General features: G+C 39.6%; 1 protein-coding gene across 1 annotated transcript; it reads right to left on the bottom strand.

Moving 5' to 3' along the window:
* Nucleotides 1–4,189: 4,189 nt before the first annotated feature.
* On the bottom strand, nucleotides 4,190–7,669 carry LOC135672304 (putative wall-associated receptor kinase-like 16). The gene is made up of 3 exons (XM_065180768.1): nucleotides 6,577–7,669; nucleotides 6,324–6,494; nucleotides 4,190–5,613 (listed from the first exon to the last, which is right to left on the bottom strand). The coding sequence occupies exons 1-3, from the start codon at nucleotides 7,457–7,459 to the stop codon at nucleotides 4,409–4,411; spliced, it is 2,259 nt and encodes a 752-aa protein (XP_065036840.1). The 5' UTR covers nucleotides 7,460–7,669; the 3' UTR covers nucleotides 4,190–4,408.
* Between the last annotated feature and the right edge of the window lie 11,723 nt (nucleotides 7,670–19,392).

Here is a 19,392-nt window from a genome sequence, read left to right on the forward strand (position 1 = left end):
AGAACCATTGAAGAAAGGATTATGTGTATGCTTTCCTACGCAAGTTACCAAAGTCATTTTGGGGGGAGGCTATGAGACCTACAGTTGACCTGATAAATCTTTCTCCATCAGTTCCTCTGCAAGGTGATGTTCTAGGAGAGGAAAAGATATATCTTATAATCATTTGAGAGTCTTTGGGTGTAAAGCATTTGTTCATATTCCCAAAGATGAGAGGTCCAAGCTTGATAATAAGGCAAAAGCATGTATCTTCTTGGGATATGGTCATGAAGAGTTTGGGTACAGATTATGGGATCCAGTAAATAAGAAGATTATTAGAAGCAGAGATGTTGTGTTTCTTGAAGACCAATTGTTTGATGATGGTGATAATGTTGAGAAGCCAGAAATCTCTGTTTATATTCCTTGGAGTTTGGGTCCAGTTTCTTCACCTGTAGTTCATGATGATCATGGGGGAGATGAACAAGAAGATTGTGGTGAGAATACTAGTGATGATACACCTACAATTGATGATGCTGAACCAACTGAACAGGCACCTCCACCACCAGTTGAGATTCCATTGAGAAGATCCACTAGAGAGCGACAACCCTCTACCAGATATCCTCTACATGAGTATGTTATGCTTACTGACGGGGGAGAGCTAGAAACTTACCAATAAGCTATTCTACATGAGAATAAGAGTGAGTGGGTTAAAGCCATGCAAGAAGAGATGAGATCCTTGCTTGAGAACCACACCTATGACTTGGTAAAGCTGTCGAAAGAGAAGAAAGCTCTCAAGAATAAGTGGGTTTATAAATTGAAGATTGAAAATAATAGCTCACAACAAAGATACAAGGCACAACTAGTTGTGAAAGGATTCAGTCAGAAGAAAGGTATTGACTTTGAAGAAATATTTTCTCCGGTTGTGAAAATGTCCTCTATCCGAGTTGTTCTTGGTTTGGCTGCCCACTTGAATTTAGAAGTTGAGCAACTTGATGTAAAAATAGTATTTCTTCATGGTGACTTAGAAGAAGAAATTTACATGGAGCAACCAGAAGGTTTCAAAGTCAAGGGAAAAGAAAATCTTGTATGTAAGCTTAGGAAAAGCTTATATATGGACTCAAACATGCACCTAGACAGTGGTACAAGAAGTTTGATTCCTTTATGATGAGTCAAGGGTATGATAGAACCACATCTGATCATTGTGTGTTTATGAAGAAATTTTCAGATGATGATTTTATTATTTTACTGCTATATGTTGATTGTTGGTCATGATGTTGGAAAAATTGAAAAGCTTAAAAGAGAGCTAAGTAAGTCTTTTGCCATGAAAGACTTAGGATCGGTGAGATAAATACTTGGCATGAAGATTCTTCGTGATAGGAAGAAAAGGAAGATTTGGCTATCTTAGGAGACTTACATTGAAAAGGTTCTCGAAAGATTCAACATGAGTAAAGCCAAAGCAGTTTGTTCTCCACTTGCAGGTCATTTCAAGCTGAGTTCAAAACAATGTCCTACAAGTGAGAAAGAAAAAGAAGAAATATCCAGAGTGCCTACTAATCTGCAATAGGCAGTTTGATGTATGCTATGGTTTGTACTAGGCCAGATATAGCTCATGCAGTTGGAGTTGTTGGCCGATTTCTCTCAAATCCTGGAAAGGAACATTGGGCAGTAGTGAAATGGATATTAAGATATCTAAGAGGTACTTCCAGGTTGTGTTTATGTTTTGGTGATGATGAACCTGTGTTAGAAGGGTACACAGATGCAGACATGGCAGGTGATACTGATTCCAGGAAGTCCACTTCGGGATTCTTGATGACATTTGCAGGAGGAGCAGTCTCTTGGCAGTCTAAGTTACAGAAGTGTGTTGCTCTATCAACCACAGAAGCAGAATACATAGTAGTTACTAAAGCCTGCAAGGAAGCTTTATGGATGAAAAAGTTTCTACAGGAATTGGGCTTGAAACAGGAAGGATATACTGTTTACTATGACAGTCAGAGCGTTATTCACCTCTCCAAGAATTCAACATACCATTCTAGATCCAAGCATATTGATGTGAGATATCACTGGATTCGTGATGTGCTTGAGATGAAAGAATTATAGTTGGAAAAGGTGCATACCAATGATAATGGTTCAGATATGTTAACAAAGTCTTTGCCTAAGGAGAAGCTTGAAGCATGTAGGCGAAGAGCTGGCTTGGTACAGCCCATCATATGAGCTGGAGGGGGAGAATTGTTGGGTCCAGTCCATATGTGGGCTTAGACAATTTAGGCCATAAGCCCAAATCAACTAATTGAATATCAGAGAGAACGAAATAAGGGTGAGATTAGAGTAAGAGCGTAAAGCGTCCGCGACGTGCAGAGAAAAGAGAAAGAGAAATAGAGAGAAAAAGTAAGGTCTCTGAGTTTTTCTGCTTGACGATCGGTGGCCAAACGTTGTCAGTTTCGGCCCAAATTTTATGTGGAGAATCCTTGCAGTAAACTCTACAATCCTAGCGGTGTTGATCTACAGTTTACCCTCTCTAAGGTAATTTCCTGTGATATTCACTTTGTGAGACCTAGAATTTTTTTTTGGAGGAGATCGACCTATGTGCTGAAGATATGCTATTATTGAGCCAAGATCTATGTTCTTGATGTTATTCTGATCCTCTAGTTATTATAGAGAAGACCTACTATAAACCTGTTATGATTATTATTGATAGTGGAAGTTTGAGGTAGACTACGATCCCGTGGTTTTTCCCACATTAGGTTTTCTACGTTAAAAAGATTTGGTCTCACTGTGATTGATTTATTGTTCTATTATTTATGCTGTGCTGATTGATATTAACATTTTAATATCAAGTTGGTATTTTGATAAGAAACCTATTTTGATACACGGACAGAAAAAGAATTATTCTGCACAGGTTTCTTCCCAACAGCAGAGAGGTTGGAGAGTGCGCCGAGATTGGCAAGCAGCAGTACCTGGAGGGAAGCGAGGGAGACGGAAGAGGAGGAGGGCGGAGAGAGGTTGGAGAAGGCATTGCGAAGGGAGGGGAGGAAGCCAGTGGCGGCAGCTAAGTTTTCCTCCTCTTCCTGCCGTTGCTGTTGCTCCGAGATGCCTCCGTGATCGGCGGAAGAGGACGCGCCCATCTCCTGTTTGTTCGTTAGTCTGTCTGTCTGTTATGTTCTAGCTTTATCGGTGGAGAGGAGGAGACCAGCAGACCTCACGAGGCGTTGTTGGACTCTTGAAGCTCCCAAGGGACGGGAGGGCACAATCGATCGCACGGATGGAGAGGGCGATGTCGTCGTTGCGACGCCTCTGCGATGCCGCTGCACGCGTCCTGAAGCGGGATTCGACCGCGGCGACGAACCCACGATTGCAACAACCAACGCTACCCGGGAATTAAACCGGCTCCATCGTGGGGTTCAATAAACCTTGTATGGAGTCGGACCGGCTCAATCTCTCCCACACCTCCCTTAATTTACATCTATTTGTTGCTGTAAAAATTGAGACGGTATTTATTTTACTTATTATGAAAAGTATAAAAAAATAATAGGTTAATCAACCCAAAAATAAACTAATATATATAATAAAGATATTATTATTTAGTCGGATGTGTATGTGGTAACAATAAAAATTATTGGAGACTATCGTTATTATAATAAAAAATATTTTTAAACCAATAATAATTTGTAAAATAATTTATTAATGCTCAGAATAGGATATTGTCGACTATAGAAGAGGATCGGATGATATGGGTTTCACATTTTAGTTTTTATTTTATTTTATGTATTCATCATGTCCCGTCTTATATAATTTAATCATTAAAAGGATCAAAGTCAAGAAATATTTCTAATATTAATTACAGGAAGGAGACTATGGAAAGATGTCTACATCTTAGAAATTTCACATGGATTATCGAAAGCTAACAACTATAATAAAAATAAATTTATTAGTATTTTATGCTGATGGACTTTTATAAACTTATGAAAGCTTGTCTAAGAGCCGATCACAAAATAATACATATTTTCATATTAAACGGGTGGCAATTAATGTATATTTGTTCATGCTAATGCTTAAATAGATCAGATGGACATATATAAAGAACATGGACTGTTTATACCATTTTAATCTCAATTATTAGACTAGATAATGATATCTCAGACATGGCTGGCGACAACAAGGTCAGCCGATCATGGAACATTTCCTGAATGATAAAAGCTCCACAATCAATGCAAAATGTTTGAAATGATAATATTTATTGGGATAACCTTATTCTTACACACAACATATTCCAGCAAGGAAATGACAGAGATTATCTGTAGTTATTAATAAATATTCTTCGCTATTATACACTGGCACAAACGCACACGATCACAAGTACACATAGCAGCAGCATCAATTCACGATTGCATCAAGAAGCCTCGAGAACCAGAGAGTTTGGGCATGCACCAGATCATCATCTTCCATATTCGATGTCCAATCCCAATCTTTTCTCTGGATTATAGCTAGTAGTGGTTTCGATTCCATGATAATATGTCTCATGGTCAACCGATGGTTGACTGAGCAAGCTCTCAATCTCCTCAAGATTCTGCGGTACCCACGGGTGCTGCTTGAATTTTCTCAACCTGTCGAGCTCTTCCGCCACTTGCTTCATCGTAGGCCTTTCTTCTCCCGTGAACTTCAAGCATTGCTTTGCGAGCTCGCTCATTTCTCGAATCAGTTCCGTATCCCCTTCGTTTCTCACCTGATCATCCAAGATCTCCATAAGTCGATTCTCCTTCGTCGCCAGAATAAAACATGATGCGAGGCTCCTGTCTTCTTCAGATGCTTCAAAATAAATTGGCTTCTTGCGGGTCATCAGCTCCAGAAGCACCACGCCGAAGCTATAAACATCACTTTTCTCTGTCAACTGGCAGGTTTGGAGGTACTCTGGGTCCAAGTAACCACAAGTCCCTTGCACCAAGGTAGCAAACTGATCCTCGTCTTTTGGAACCAGCTTCGAAGCTCCAAAGTCAGAAACTTTTGCTGTATAGGTTTCATCTAAAAGGATGTTGGAAGACTTCACGTCACCATGAATGATGGGAGGCGAAGCTGATGAATGCATGTAGGCCAGAGCTTCGGCAGACTCATGAGCGATCCTCAAGCGAGTGGCCAAGGAAAAGGGAGATGCCCTGTTGTTGTCGTGAATCAGCTGGAACAAGGTCCCGTTCGAGACAAACTCATAAACCAGCATCGGAACCTCCACTTCCAAGCAACAACCCAAGAGCTTGACTATGTTCTTGTGGTTGATCTGCGACAGAATAAGCAGCTCTTTTCCAAATTCATTCTTTTGGCTTTCATCAATGATCTTGGGTTTCTTGATGGCAACGACACGACTGTCCTCCAAGTCTCCTTTGTAAACGATACCATGCCCTCCTCTGCCAAGGACTCGGTTCTGATCATACTTCTCTGTAGCTTTTTCTAATTCTTCTTTGGCAAATATCTTAAATGCAAGGCCTTGTTCTCTAAAGCTTCTTTCTTTAGCCTTGATCTCTTCCAATAATATCCAACCTCCATGTTCTCTAAAATATCTTTCCTTAATCTTGATTAATTTTCTTCTTTGAAGAATCACATAGATACACATGCCGGATATTAGTAGGAAGATCAAGCCACTGCCAGTACCTGTATCTCAGAAATTTTCAGGCCAATTAAAACCAGGAAGAGAAACAAAAATTACCTTTTATGCACATTATCTGGTTTAATGGTGCTTATTATTATTGCTTTTCTTCTGCGCAAGCATTATGCTAAGCTACATAACTAGAATACTCGAAGTCCATGCAGATACAAGAATCACAGACCTGCAACTTTTAGCAGGTATAAACACACAAGTTGGATTTCCCTGGGGGAGAAGAAGAAACACTTGAAGAAGTCTTCAAGACTTTCTTGCTTTCACAATCACGATGATGCCAAAGGTCTGAACTCATTGTTGAAGTTGAAAAATAAAAAATAAAAATTAAGGACCTTCAAGAAGAAGAGGGATAAATAAGGAGATTTATTAATCACAAAAGTTCTTTGAGGTTCTGCAACCGGAGTCGGTTCCATCTATGCTGATAAAAGCAGTACTGGCAAATCTGAATTTAACATATTATTGATCTTTCGCAAGTAAATACGATCAAAAATTCATCAGCTACTTGGAGATGATACAAGACAACAGAATATAAGATTGAACCAGGCTATTCTTTTTAGTACTCTCTATAAGATACACCTAGTCTATAGTGCAGACAGATTCAAAGGATTTGAAGCAATAAATAAAATTCATGAAAAGAAAGGGAACAAAAGAATTCATTTGTAACACTTGGCATCAAAAGTCATGGTGGAAAAAAGACTCTTACCTATAGCCACCTTCGTTGATGATGGGAGTTTCTGGTGTTGGGTGTGGGTGCATGTTCCAGTGAAAGCATCACCATATGTACCTCGCGGGCAGAAACAACTGTAGTTACCGGGCAGGTTCTGGCAGATGCCATGGCAAGGATATCGATATTTATCAGAACATTCGTCGATGTCTGCAATTAAGACATGTTCGGAAATATCAGAAACAATCGTGAAAACTCAAAAAGGCAAGGTGATCCCAGAAGGAGAAGAGACCTTGGCAGCCATGAGCGACATAAGGATTGCCATGGTAGCCACTCGAACAGTTACAAAGATACCCAGGACCATTGGAAGAGTTCAAACACTCGCTGTGCTCGCTGATGCAGGCGTAGGAGGTTATGTCGCGCTGTGCAACCTCGCATGTCTCGTTTCCGATCGCCCAATCCACCACCAAAGGTACCGTGCTGTTTCTGTTGGACCAGAAATTTGTCATTGTGATGTAAGATGCTTGGAATTCAAACTGATTCGCCTCCAACAATACGGCATAGCTGCAGTAACTGAAGTTCCAGGTGCTCGTGCTGTCGAAATTTGAATAAAACTCGACCTCATAGTATGTGAGGTCCTTGGGAATGGAGGTTTGGCAGCAGCCGATGCCGGAGCATGATGACCTGTTGTCCAAACTCACCTCGTTTTGACACGAAGACACGCAACCGCTCCGGTAGCTGCCGTTCCCTTTCAAACCCCTGATGTAGGCGAGGGTGTCGCAGCCGATCACAGTGAACTTGTTGAGGTCGTCGGAGAATCTGTATGGTTTGTCGGCGAAATCCAGAGACCAGGTTCTGTTGTCGGTAGAATTGGTGCGAGCGCTGTAACACTGCCACGATATTTCACCGAGCATGCGTGCATGGCCTAGTGGCAATGAGATATTGACGATCTCGACATTTAACACAAAAAGTTTCTCGTGGTCTTCAGCCGTTCTGCTGCAATTTAGTGAGAAGCCTTCCCTCGAACAGTTAGGATCGATGCCAAAAGGGTAGGGGACGTCAACCTCGCCGCATCTCGTTCGGCAGCCTTTCGGTGCAGCTGCTGCAGATGCCGCTGCACCCACTAGCGGCAGCATCAACAGCTGGAACAAGCGATACCCTAACAGCACACCCATCTCTCGATTTGCACACTAGCAGAGAGGTACTCTTCAGATAAAAGCTTGGACAAATGATATGTTACGGAAACACCAAAGCCTAAAATGAAGCTTCCTCTTGACTGAGCGATGAGGTGCAAGAAAGCTGACCTTTTCCCAGTCAATCATTTATTTAAAAAAATTATTTGATTGGATCACTGTATAATTTTTCTGCAAAACAATCGACTCACAACTTGGATCCACAAGGATGAACTTTGATTGCATCATCAACAGGCGGCCTTAGTGACCACACACCCATCTTTCGCTGCGATCGACGTCACATGCTGCAAAGTCGGGAACGCATAACGACATCAGACTACTAATAGGATTATTCGACCCTTCGGAACAGTATAAATACAAGCAAAGAAAAGTCTATGGACTGCTATCGAGCATCCTCCGCCAGTGGATTTTCATGGACCTGTTCAATATTTTATGGTACATCAAGAGCAAGTGGTTGGTGGATCCGTGGATGACACCGGTTGAGATGGAGATGGTGTAAGCGACTTATCTATCACACCTGTTCACGATTGTTAAACGTTAGATTCTTTGCCAATTCATTATTCTTTGTGACAATAAGAACACAAAGAAAAAAGACATTGATGAGAAATGACGTTCTTTGTCTGACACACACAGGTCGCAATTGGAGTTGTTGGCTGTTCTAGATTATTTATACCATTCTACTCTCAATTATTCGATTACATAATGATGTCTCCGACATAGTGACCAGAAGATCATCCGATCATCTAACATTTCCTGAATGATAAAAGTGATAAAAAGAATAAAAGATAAAAACATAATTACTGAAAAAGTTTTATTAAAGATGTGAAGGAATTTTATTAAATAAATAAAAAAATATTTTAAAAATACTTCAATATATTAACATATTCTCTCTCTTATTTATATTGGAGAAAGGATTTTCCTCAATAGAATATTTTTCTCAACAGAAAAATTTCCTCGTATAGTTGAAGAAATCTTATATTTTATAAAAAAAAACTCTACAACCAATACAAAATGTTTAAAATGATAATATTTAGATAATCATTTTCTTACATACAACATAACCCAGCAAGGAAATGGCAGAGATTGCCCATAGGCGAGGGCGTCGCAGCCGATTACAGTGAACTTGTCGTGGACGTCGGAGAATCTGTATGGTGTTTTGGCAGATACCAGACATAGCTGTCTCTGGAATTGTTGCTTACGTTCTAACGCTACCATGATATTTCATTGACCATGCGGACCTGCCCCAGTGGCAGTGAGATGTTGACGATCTCGACATTGAACACAAAAAGCTTCTCGAGGCCATCATCTGTTGTGCTGAAATCCAGTGGAAAGCCGCATCTTGATCGGCAGCCATGCAGTGAACCTGCAGCAGATGCCGCTGCACCTGTCAGCGACAGCATTAGCAGCAGCTCCATTTTGGTTCTGCCCAAGGCTGTGTCTTGCTTCTGCAAATAGACTAACATAGGTTTCTTCTCGATTTGCACATTAGAAGAGATGCAGTCTCAGGATAAAGTTCTAAAAATTCTGAAGAAATAATGTTAGAGGAACACCAAACCCACTTATAAAGCTTCCACTTCAGTGACCGATGAGGTGCAAGGAACATAACTCCTCCCTAGTTGCTCGGTAAAAATTGAGTTTGAATGTTGGGCTTGTGAACGATGACCAATTCCTCTCAAGTATATTTGATTCCCATGTTGCAATTGGTGTTCTTGGTTATTCAACCAATGACTAATCAGCTGATAGGTCTTTTCATGACAACATTCTTTCGTAGTACAAGAAGAACTAGTGATTGGTGGATGATGATGCTAGTTGAGATGGACATGGAGAAGGAAAGTTGTGCCTGGCAATCTGACTCCAGCTTCTTTGTCAACGTTTTCTTCTTCCACAAAGGACTGGTGGTTGATGGATGATTCGGTCCTTGAAAATAACTGTTAAAGACTTGTGATGGTCAAATATTTTTTTATTCTCGCTTCAATTTAATAATTGTTTTTTAAGTTATGATACCCATCTATGGCTATTACAAGTGGAGATCATATCACTTGTCAGCTACAGAGCATCATCTCCCATCGGTATATTTTCAAGGACACGTTAAATTCCAACATTGTAATTGGCGTTCTTGGTTTTTCTGCACAAACTTCAAAAGAAAAACCAGTGATTGATGTATGATGGTCGAGATGGACATGGCGGAATGCAAAGTTTTGGTGCAATATTCTTCAAAAACGGGTCTTATGCATTCAACTTCTTTCGTAAGTAATGTCGATTGCATATGTTCATCCATGTCTTTTGTGCACCTTGTGGTGTTTGTATGGTGATTCGTTATCTTTTTCATTTTTAAGGCATATATATATCCTTGTAAAGTTTGGAAATTATATATTTGTTATCATAACATACACATCCTTCACAAATATCACTTTAATATGGCATATTACCTTTAATTTGCCTTTGGTCATTCTTACTATTACTGTGAATAAAACAGGAAAGGTCTTCATTTCTCATGTACATACATATTCCTCACTTGCTATATTGTTTGTTCAGTTAAATCTTGTAGAAACCTTATGACTCTATCATGATTTACATTGTAACAATAAGACAAGCATGGACATATTTATGCTCTGCATTTCTGCTGCTATTATCCTTGATGCTTTTTTTTTTTTATTTACAGTTTCTCCGATGAATACCGTGAAAGGATTATTTTTAATTACGTAACTAGAATAAAATGTAGTGGATATGAGAACTGTGGATAACTCATCGTATTAAGTAGCATGATATTAAAGAATACTATTTCTTTTTATATACTATCGCGTATATTAAACTTCTAACTATTTCCCTTATATTAAAGAAACTTTTTACATATTTTCCTTCTCCTCATCACTTGAGGGATTTTCTTCTTAGCACAACTTGAAGTGACATGAAAGAGGAGAATCAACTGGCTTTGCATTGCTCATACTGACCCTTTCTAATATCTTCTTGATGTATTTCTTCTATGACAATCAAATCTTCTTGTTTTTTCTATCACCAGAAATTTGCATATCTAGTATTTACTTTACTGGTCATATATCCTTCATTGCAAAGGATTCACTTAATTTCATCTTCAACATGTCAATTATAGACATATCTTTCCCAATGATAAACATGTCATCAACATAAAGCAAGAGAATAATAAAATCCTCACAAAACTATTTGATGTACACACAATGATCCGAAATCGTTCTTTTATATCAATTTTCAGTCATAAATAAATCAAACTTTCTGTACCACTATCTTGGAGCTTACTTCAGCCTATACAAGCTCTTTTTTAATTTACAGATAAAATTTTCTTTACTTTTGATTTTGAAGTATTCTGGTTTCTCTATATAAATTTCCTCCTCTAAATCACCAAGAAAGAAAGTTGTCTTCACATCCAACTACTCAACCTCTAAGTCAAAGCTAACAGTAATACCAAAAGCAATACGAATAGAAGATATTTTAACAACAGGAGAAAAAATCTCTTCAAAGTCAATACGTTTCTTTTGATCAAAGTCTTTCACAACTAATCTATCTTTATACCTTGGTTGAGAATAATATTATTAAGTTTTTAACCTGAAAACTCACTTATTCTTCAAAACCTTCATTCTCTTTGATAATTGCATCAAATTATAAGTGTGGTTCTTCTGTAGAGCATCCATCTCTTTTTGCATAGTAACAAATTAATTTTTTTTCTACTCACTTTTAACTATTTTTTGGTAACTCTCTGATTCACTTGCATTAGTAAGTATCACATACTCATCTGTAGAGTCTCTTCTGAAAGGTTGACATTATCTAGAAGATCTTTTCAACTGTAGTTCCATAGGAAGTTGCTCTCTAACTTCTTCTTGCTCAACATGTCATACAAGTAGATCAGCATCGAGCTCTCTATTATCTTCCTGCACATCTCTTCCATCATCCTAATGTATTGGAGGAGTAATTGGGTCAAAATATGCTAATCCTTCTACAAAAGTCTTGGCCGATGCTTCCTTCAAATCTTTTAGGATTTGATCATTAAAGAAAACTACATCTATGCTTCTAAACACTTTTTACTTTTTGGGATCACAAAATCAGTAACCAAACTGATCATGTGAGTAGCTAAAAAAATATATATTATTTTATTTTATCATCTAGTTTGAATCTTCATTATTTAGACGTAACCTAATAGATCATATCTAAATAAGAGATTAGAAAGTTGTACATAGTTGTTATCTTTGGATAATTTGAAAGGAATGAGTGAAGTAACATTGACGGTGATAAGATCGATAGATTGAAAAGTACACTTTTTACCGGGATAATAATTAAGATATTTAATGATACGTAAAAGGAGTAAGTTGGGAGTCGTCATAGAAGGGAGAGGTGGAAGAGAACTACGACTGTTTTTTCTAGAGGCACGGTTACTGCAGCGGGTAAGGCAAAGTTGCTACAGTTCTACAGATCTGTTGGAGGTCTGCAGCACTGTTTGTAGTGCTGGAGAGAGTTGCAGCAGTGTTTGCAGTCCTAGACAGAGTTACAGTAGTACTGGAGAGAGTTGCAACACTGTTTGTAGCGTTGGAGAGAGCTGCAGCAATGTTTGCAGTCCTGGAAAGAGTTACAGTAATGCTGGAGAGAGCTGCAACACTGTTTGCAACGTTGGAGAGAGTTGCAGCAGTGTTTACAGTCCTGGAGAGAGTTTCAGCAATGCTGGAGAGAGCTGCAACACTGTTTGTAGTGCTGGAGAGAGCTACGGCAGTGTTTGCAGTCCCGTTTACAGCAATGCTGGAGAGAGCTGCAACACTGTTTCCAGTGCTGGAGAGAGTTGCAACACTGTTTGCAGTGCTGGAGAGAGCTGCAGTTCGGCGCTTTTTACAATGATCAGGTCTCCTCCTGAGAAGAAGCTGTTTGCAATGATCTGCAACAGCTCTCTACGCTGAGAAAGACCACCAGCGAACCAAGGGTTGCGACCGCTTGGCGAGGATGGTCTCTTGGAGAGCAGCTGTATTATCCTCAGGGTGAAGAGCGGAATATAGGTGATCGCCGGGTTGGTCGAGAGCACAGGAGCCGGTGGTTGAGGATCCACCGCTGTTGACGAGACAAGCCGAGCGGAAGGAAAGGGTCGAGGGTCGTAAGAGTTGGTGATGCTCCGATGATGAGAGAGGAGACAATGGGCGCTCGGCCTGCGAACTCGAGGCCAACCCACGACCGGTGGATGGCAGTCACAACAGGAGGATGACAGCAGCAGTAACAGGTCGGCCCACGAGAGGAGGCGAGTAGTAGGAGGTTGGCAGCAAGCGACTTATGAGAAGATAGTTGAAGTCCGCCGGTTGATAGGGAGAAGTCGTCGCACGCCACGTTCTCGACCTTTTTCAAAGCAGATCATTGGCTTGCAGCAATTTGAAACAGGGGATGTCTACGCGATGAAAATTGAGAAAGGCACAGCGTGGAACTCTGTCGGATAGATCATGTCAGCATCAGATCAACGTCACCGAACTGACCAGATCTGTTGCGCCGCAGGAGAAGCGCCAGTGAAGGCAAGCGGGAGAAGACAAGCGCTGTTCGCCGAGAAAGTGCCGCAGTCGCCGTAGAGAAGAAAGCGACAGTGGTAAGAAAGCCGTCGCCGCTTCAGATCAATGTCGCTGGAGGTGCGCCGAGGCAGAGGAAAGAGGGTTCTCGCGTCGATTCGGTAGAACAAGAGGTCTTACTCCGGAAGAAGTTGGCAGGGCTCGGTGAGGAGTCGGACAGCTTGCTCTAGCTCTGATACCAGGATAAAATATGAAATATAATTACAAAATATACTTGAGATAGTAAATTTAATGGCTATTTATACATATTAACAGCTGTGCAAATTTAATGGCTATTTATACATATTAACAGCTGTTGGGTCCAGTCCATACGTGGACTTGGATAATTTGGACAGTAAACCTAAATCAACTAATTTGGACCATAAGCCCAAATAAATTAATTGGAGATTAGAGAGAACGAAATTAGGATGATATTAGAGTAAGAGCGACGTTTAGATAAAAGAGGAGAGAGAAATAAAGAGAAAAAAGTAAGATTTCTGAGTTTTTCTGCTTGACGATCGGTGGTCAAACGTTGTCAATTTTAGCCTAAATTTTATGTGGAGAATCCTTACAGTAAACTCTACAATCCTAACAGTGTTGATCTGCAGTTTACCCTCTCTAAGATACTTTCCTGTAATATTAACTTTGTGAGACCTAGAATTCTCTTTGGAGGAGATCCACCTATGTGCTGAAGATATGTTATTCTTGAGCCAAGATCTATGTTCTTGATGTTATTCTAATTCTCTAGTTATTCCAGAGAAGACCTACTATAAACCTGTTATCATTATTATTGATAGTGGAAGTTTGAGGTGGACTACGGTCCCGTGGTTTTTCCCACATTGGGTTTTCCACGTTAAAAAGATTTGGTCTCACTGTGTGATTGATTTATTACTCTATTGTTTATGCTGTGTTGATTGATATTAGCATTTTGATATCAAGTTGGTATTTTGATGAGGAACCTATTTTGATACACAAAGAGGGAAAAGAATTATTCAGCATTAGCAGGTTTCTTCCCAATAAGTGGTATCAGAGCATCAGGTTGTTTGGTGCTAGTTTTCTTGTGTGAATGAAATGGTATGATTAAATTGAACTCATCAAATTATTCCACTTGGAGGCGTCTGATGGAAGATTTGCTATATTGCAAAGATTTGTATAAGTCTATCAAGGTTAAAGATAAACCTTCTATTATGGACGATGAAGAACGGGAAGTTCAACATAGAAAAGCTATTGCCTATATTAGAAGATGGATGGATATAAACTTGCATGAGCATATTTCAGATGAAATCAGAGCTGATGTTGTTTGGCAAAGGTTAGAAAATCTCTTTGCGAAAAAGACAATGGGAAATAGAATTTCTCTCCTCAGAAGGCTTGTAAATTTGAAGTATAAAGATGGTGGTAACATTGTTGAGCACATAAGCCTATTTCAGTCTTGCAAACAAGTTGGTTGCTATGAAAATGAATATAGATGATGAGATGCAAGGATTATTACTTCTCAGCTCTTTACCAGAAAGTTGGGAAACGTATGTGGTGACTATTTGTAACTCCACGCCAGAGGGGACTCTAACCATAGATATGGTTAAAGACAGTTTGCTAAATTAAGATGCAAGAAGGAAAGAACAGGATGAATTTTCTTCTGGTGCATTTGTTACTGAAAAACAAGAAAGACGTGGAAGAAGTCATAGCAGAAATCCATATGGTTATAGAGGAAGATCCAAGTCTAGAAGAGATATCAAATGTTTTCACTGTAATAGGCCAGGTCACATGAAGAAAGAGTGTAGGTTTTGGAAGCGAGAACATAATGAAATGAAGAAAAATGAGAAAGAGATCAATACAGTTGCTGCTGAAGGTAATATCACTATTGTTTGTGATGAAGGTTGTGTTAGCCTTATAGCTCAGGATAGTAATTGGGTAATTGACTCTGGTGCTTCATTTCATGTTACTTCTCATGGTGATTTCTTTAGATTTTACAATGCTGGTGATTTTGGTAATGTCAGAATGGGAAACAATGGTACATCTAAGATTGTGGGTATTGGAGATATTTGCTTGGAGACCAGTATTTGGAGCAAATTGATACTCAAAGATGTAAGGCATGTTTCAAATATTCGTCTTAACTTGATATCTACAGGTAGACTTGATGATGAGGGCTTTGCACATTATTTTGGTGAAAGTAAATGGAAACTTACTAAAGGTTATCTAATTGTGGCAAAAGGAAAGAAGATTAACTCTTTTTATGTCATGGAAGCTAAGCTACACAAAGGAGAGATTAATGCAATTCGAAAAGGTGAAAGTATAGATCTTTAGCATAAGAGACTTGGACATATCAGCGAAAAGGGACTTCAAACTCTTGCTAGAAAGCAATTCTTACCAGAGTTGCAAGGTACATCTCTTAAATCTTGTGATCATTGCTTAGCTGGAAAAACACATAGAGTTGCATTTCAGACATATCCATCATCTAGAAGATCTGATGTTATTGATTTAGTTCATACTGATGTTTGTACTATGCAAACTAGAACTCTTGGAGGTGCTCTTTATTTTGTTACTTTTATTGATGACCATTCTAGAAAAGTTTGGGCTTTTGCTTTGAAATCTAAAGACCAAGTACTCGATGCTTTCAAGGAGTTTCATGTCAATGTTGAAAGAGAAACTGGCAGAAAGCTAAAGTGTGTTCGATCAGATAATGATGGCGAGTACAGGAGTCCTTTTGAGAATTATTGCAGGTTCCATGGTATCAGGCTTGAGAAAACAGTTCCTAAAACTCCTCAGCAGAATGGTGTGGCAGAAAGGATGAACAGAACCATTGAAGAAAGGATTATGTGTATGCTTTCCTACGCAAGTTACCAAAGTCATTTTGGGGGGAGGCTATGAGACCTACAGTTGACCTGATAAATCTTTCTCCATCAGTTCCTCTGCAAGGTGATGTTCTAGGAGAGGAAAAGATATATCTTATAATCATTTGAGAGTCTTTGGGTGTAAAGCATTTGTTCATATTCCCAAAGATGAGAGGTCCAAGCTTGATAATAAGGCAAAAGCATGTATCTTCTTGGGATATGGTCATGAAGAGTTTGGGTACAGATTATGGGATCCAGTAAATAAGAAGATTATTAGAAGCAGAGATGTTGTGTTTCTTGAAGACCAATTGTTTGATGATGGTGATAATGTTGAGAAGCCAGAAATCTCTGTTTATATTCCTTGGAGTTTGGGTCCAGTTTCTTCACCTGTAGTTCATGATGATCATGGGGGAGATGAACAAGAAGATTGTGGTGAGAATACTAGTGATGATACACCTACAATTGATGATGCTGAACCAACTGAACAGGCACCTCCACCACCAGTTGAGATTCCATTGAGAAGATCCACTAGAGAGCGACAACCCTCTACCAGATATCCTCTACATGAGTATGTTATGCTTACTGACGGGGGAGAGCTAGAAACTTACCAATAAGCTATTCTACATGAGAATAAGAGTGAGTGGGTTAAAGCCATGCAAGAAGAGATGAGATCCTTGCTTGAGAACCACACCTATGACTTGGTAAAGCTGTCGAAAGAGAAGAAAGCTCTCAAGAATAAGTGGGTTTATAAATTGAAGATTGAAAATAATAGCTCACAACAAAGATACAAGGCACAACTAGTTGTGAAAGGATTCAGTCAGAAGAAAGGTATTGACTTTGAAGAAATATTTTCTCCGGTTGTGAAAATGTCCTCTATCCGAGTTGTTCTTGGTTTGGCTGCCCACTTGAATTTAGAAGTTGAGCAACTTGATGTAAAAATAGTATTTCTTCATGGTGACTTAGAAGAAGAAATTTACATGGAGCAACCAGAAGGTTTCAAAGTCAAGGGAAAAGAAAATCTTGTATGTAAGCTTAGGAAAAGCTTATATATGGACTCAAACATGCACCTAGACAGTGGTACAAGAAGTTTGATTCCTTTATGATGAGTCAAGGGTATGATAGAACCACATCTGATCATTGTGTGTTTATGAAGAAATTTTCAGATGATGATTTTATTATTTTACTGCTATATGTTGATTGTTGGTCATGATGTTGGAAAAATTGAAAAGCTTAAAAGAGAGCTAAGTAAGTCTTTTGCCATGAAAGACTTAGGATCGGTGAGATAAATACTTGGCATGAAGATTCTTCGTGATAGGAAGAAAAGGAAGATTTGGCTATCTTAGGAGACTTACATTGAAAAGGTTCTCGAAAGATTCAACATGAGTAAAGCCAAAGCAGTTTGTTCTCCACTTGCAGGTCATTTCAAGCTGAGTTCAAAACAATGTCCTACAAGTGAGAAAGAAAAAGAAGAAATATCCAGAGTGCCTACTAATCTGCAATAGGCAGTTTGATGTATGCTATGGTTTGTACTAGGCCAGATATAGCTCATGCAGTTGGAGTTGTTAGCCGATTTCTCTCAAATCCTGGAAAGGAACATTGGGCAGTAGTGAAATGGATATTAAGATATCTAAGAGGTACTTCCAGGTTGTGTTTATGTTTTGGTGATGATGAACCTGTGTTAGAAGGGTACACAGATGCAGACATGGCAGGTGATACTGATTCCAGGAAGTCCACTTCGGGATTCTTGATGACATTTGCAGGAGGAGCAGTCTCTTGGCAGTCTAAGTTACAGAAGTGTGTTGCTCTATCAACCACAGAAGCAGAATACATAGTAGTTACTAAAGCCTGCAAGGAAGCTTTATGGATGAAAAAGTTTCTACAGGAATTGGGCTTGAAACAGGAAGGATATACTGTTTACTATGACAGTCAGAGCGTTATTCACCTCTCCAAGAATTCAACATACCATTCTAGATCCAAGCATATTGATGTGAGATATCACTGGATTCGTGATGTGCTTGAGATGAAAGAATTATAGTTGGAAAAGGTGCATACCAATGATAATGGTTCAGATATGTTAACAAAGTCTTTGCCTAAGGAGAAGCTTGAAGCATGTAGGCGAAGAGCTGGCTTGGTACAGCCCATCATATGAGCTGGAGGGGGAGAATTGTTGGGTCCAGTCCATATGTGGGCTTAGACAATTTAGGCCATAAGCCCAAATCAACTAATTGAATATCAGAGAGAACGAAATAAGGGTGAGATTAGAGTAAGAGCGTAAAGCGTCCGCGACGTGCAGAGAAAAGAGAAAGAGAAATAGAGAGAAAAAGTAAGGTCTCTGAGTTTTTCTGCTTGACGATCGGTGGCCAAACGTTGTCAGTTTCGGCCCAAATTTTATGTGGAGAATCCTTGCAGTAAACTCTACAATCCTAGCGGTGTTGATCTACAGTTTACCCTCTCTAAGGTAATTTCCTGTGATATTCACTTTGTGAGACCTAGAATTTTTTTTTGGAGGAGATCGACCTATGTGCTGAAGATATGCTATTATTGAGCCAAGATCTATGTTCTTGATGTTATTCTGATCCTCTAGTTATTATAGAGAAGACCTACTATAAACCTGTTATGATTATTATTGATAGTGGAAGTTTGAGGTAGACTACGATCCCGTGGTTTTTCCCACATTAGGTTTTCTACGTTAAAAAGATTTGGTCTCACTGTGATTGATTTATTGTTCTATTATTTATGCTGTGCTGATTGATATTAACATTTTAATATCAAGTTGGTATTTTGATAAGAAACCTATTTTGATACACGGACAGAAAAAGAATTATTCTGCACAGGTTTCTTCCCAACAGCAGAGAGGTTGGAGAGTGCGCCGAGATTGGCAAGCAGCAGTACCTGGAGGGAAGCGAGGGAGACGGAAGAGGAGGAGGGCGGAGAGAGGTTGGAGAAGGCATTGCGAAGGGAGGGGAGGAAGCCAGTGGCGGCAGCTAAGTTTTCCTCCTCTTCCTGCCGTTGCTGTTGCTCCGAGATGCCTCCGTGATCGGCGGAAGAGGACGCGCCCATCTCCTGTTTGTTCGTTAGTCTGTCTGTCTGTTATGTTCTAGCTTTATCGGTGGAGAGGAGGAGACCAGCAGACCTCACGAGGCGTTGTTGGACTCTTGAAGCTCCCAAGGGACGGGAGGGCACAATCGATCGCACGGATGGAGAGGGCGATGTCGTCGTTGCGACGCCTCTGCGATGCCGCTGCACGCGTCCTGAAGCGGGATTCGACCGCGGCGACGAACCCACGATTGCAACAACCAACGCTACCCGGGAATTAAACCGGCTCCATCGTGGGGTTCAATAAACCTTGTATGGAGTCGGACCGGCTCAATCTCTCCCACACCTCCCTTAATTTACATCTATTTGTTGCTGTAAAAATTGAGACGGTATTTATTTTACTTATTATGAAAAGTATAAAAAAATAATAGGTTAATCAACCCAAAAATAAACTAATATATATAATAAAGATATTATTATTTAGTCGGATGTGTATGTGGTAACAATA

The sequence above is a fragment of the Musa acuminata genome, chromosome BXJ1-1 (genome assembly GCF_036884655.1).
Source record: "Musa acuminata AAA Group cultivar baxijiao chromosome BXJ1-1, Cavendish_Baxijiao_AAA, whole genome shotgun sequence".
Classification (NCBI taxonomy): Eukaryota; Viridiplantae; Streptophyta; class Magnoliopsida; order Zingiberales; family Musaceae; genus Musa; species Musa acuminata.

Coding starts and splice junctions, on each gene's coding strand:
- LOC135672304 (XM_065180768.1), bottom strand. CDS start 7,459: ATGGGTGTGCTGTTAGGGTATCGCTTGTTCCAGCTGTTGATGCTGCCG. Junction 6,495..6,576: donor TGTCGCTCATGGCTGCCAAG/GTCTCTTCTCCT, acceptor TCTTAATTGCAG/ACATCGACGAATGTTCTGAT. Junction 5,614..6,323: donor ATCAACGAAGGTGGCTATAG/GTAAGAGTCTTT, acceptor TCTGAGATACAG/GTACTGGCAGTGGCTTGATC.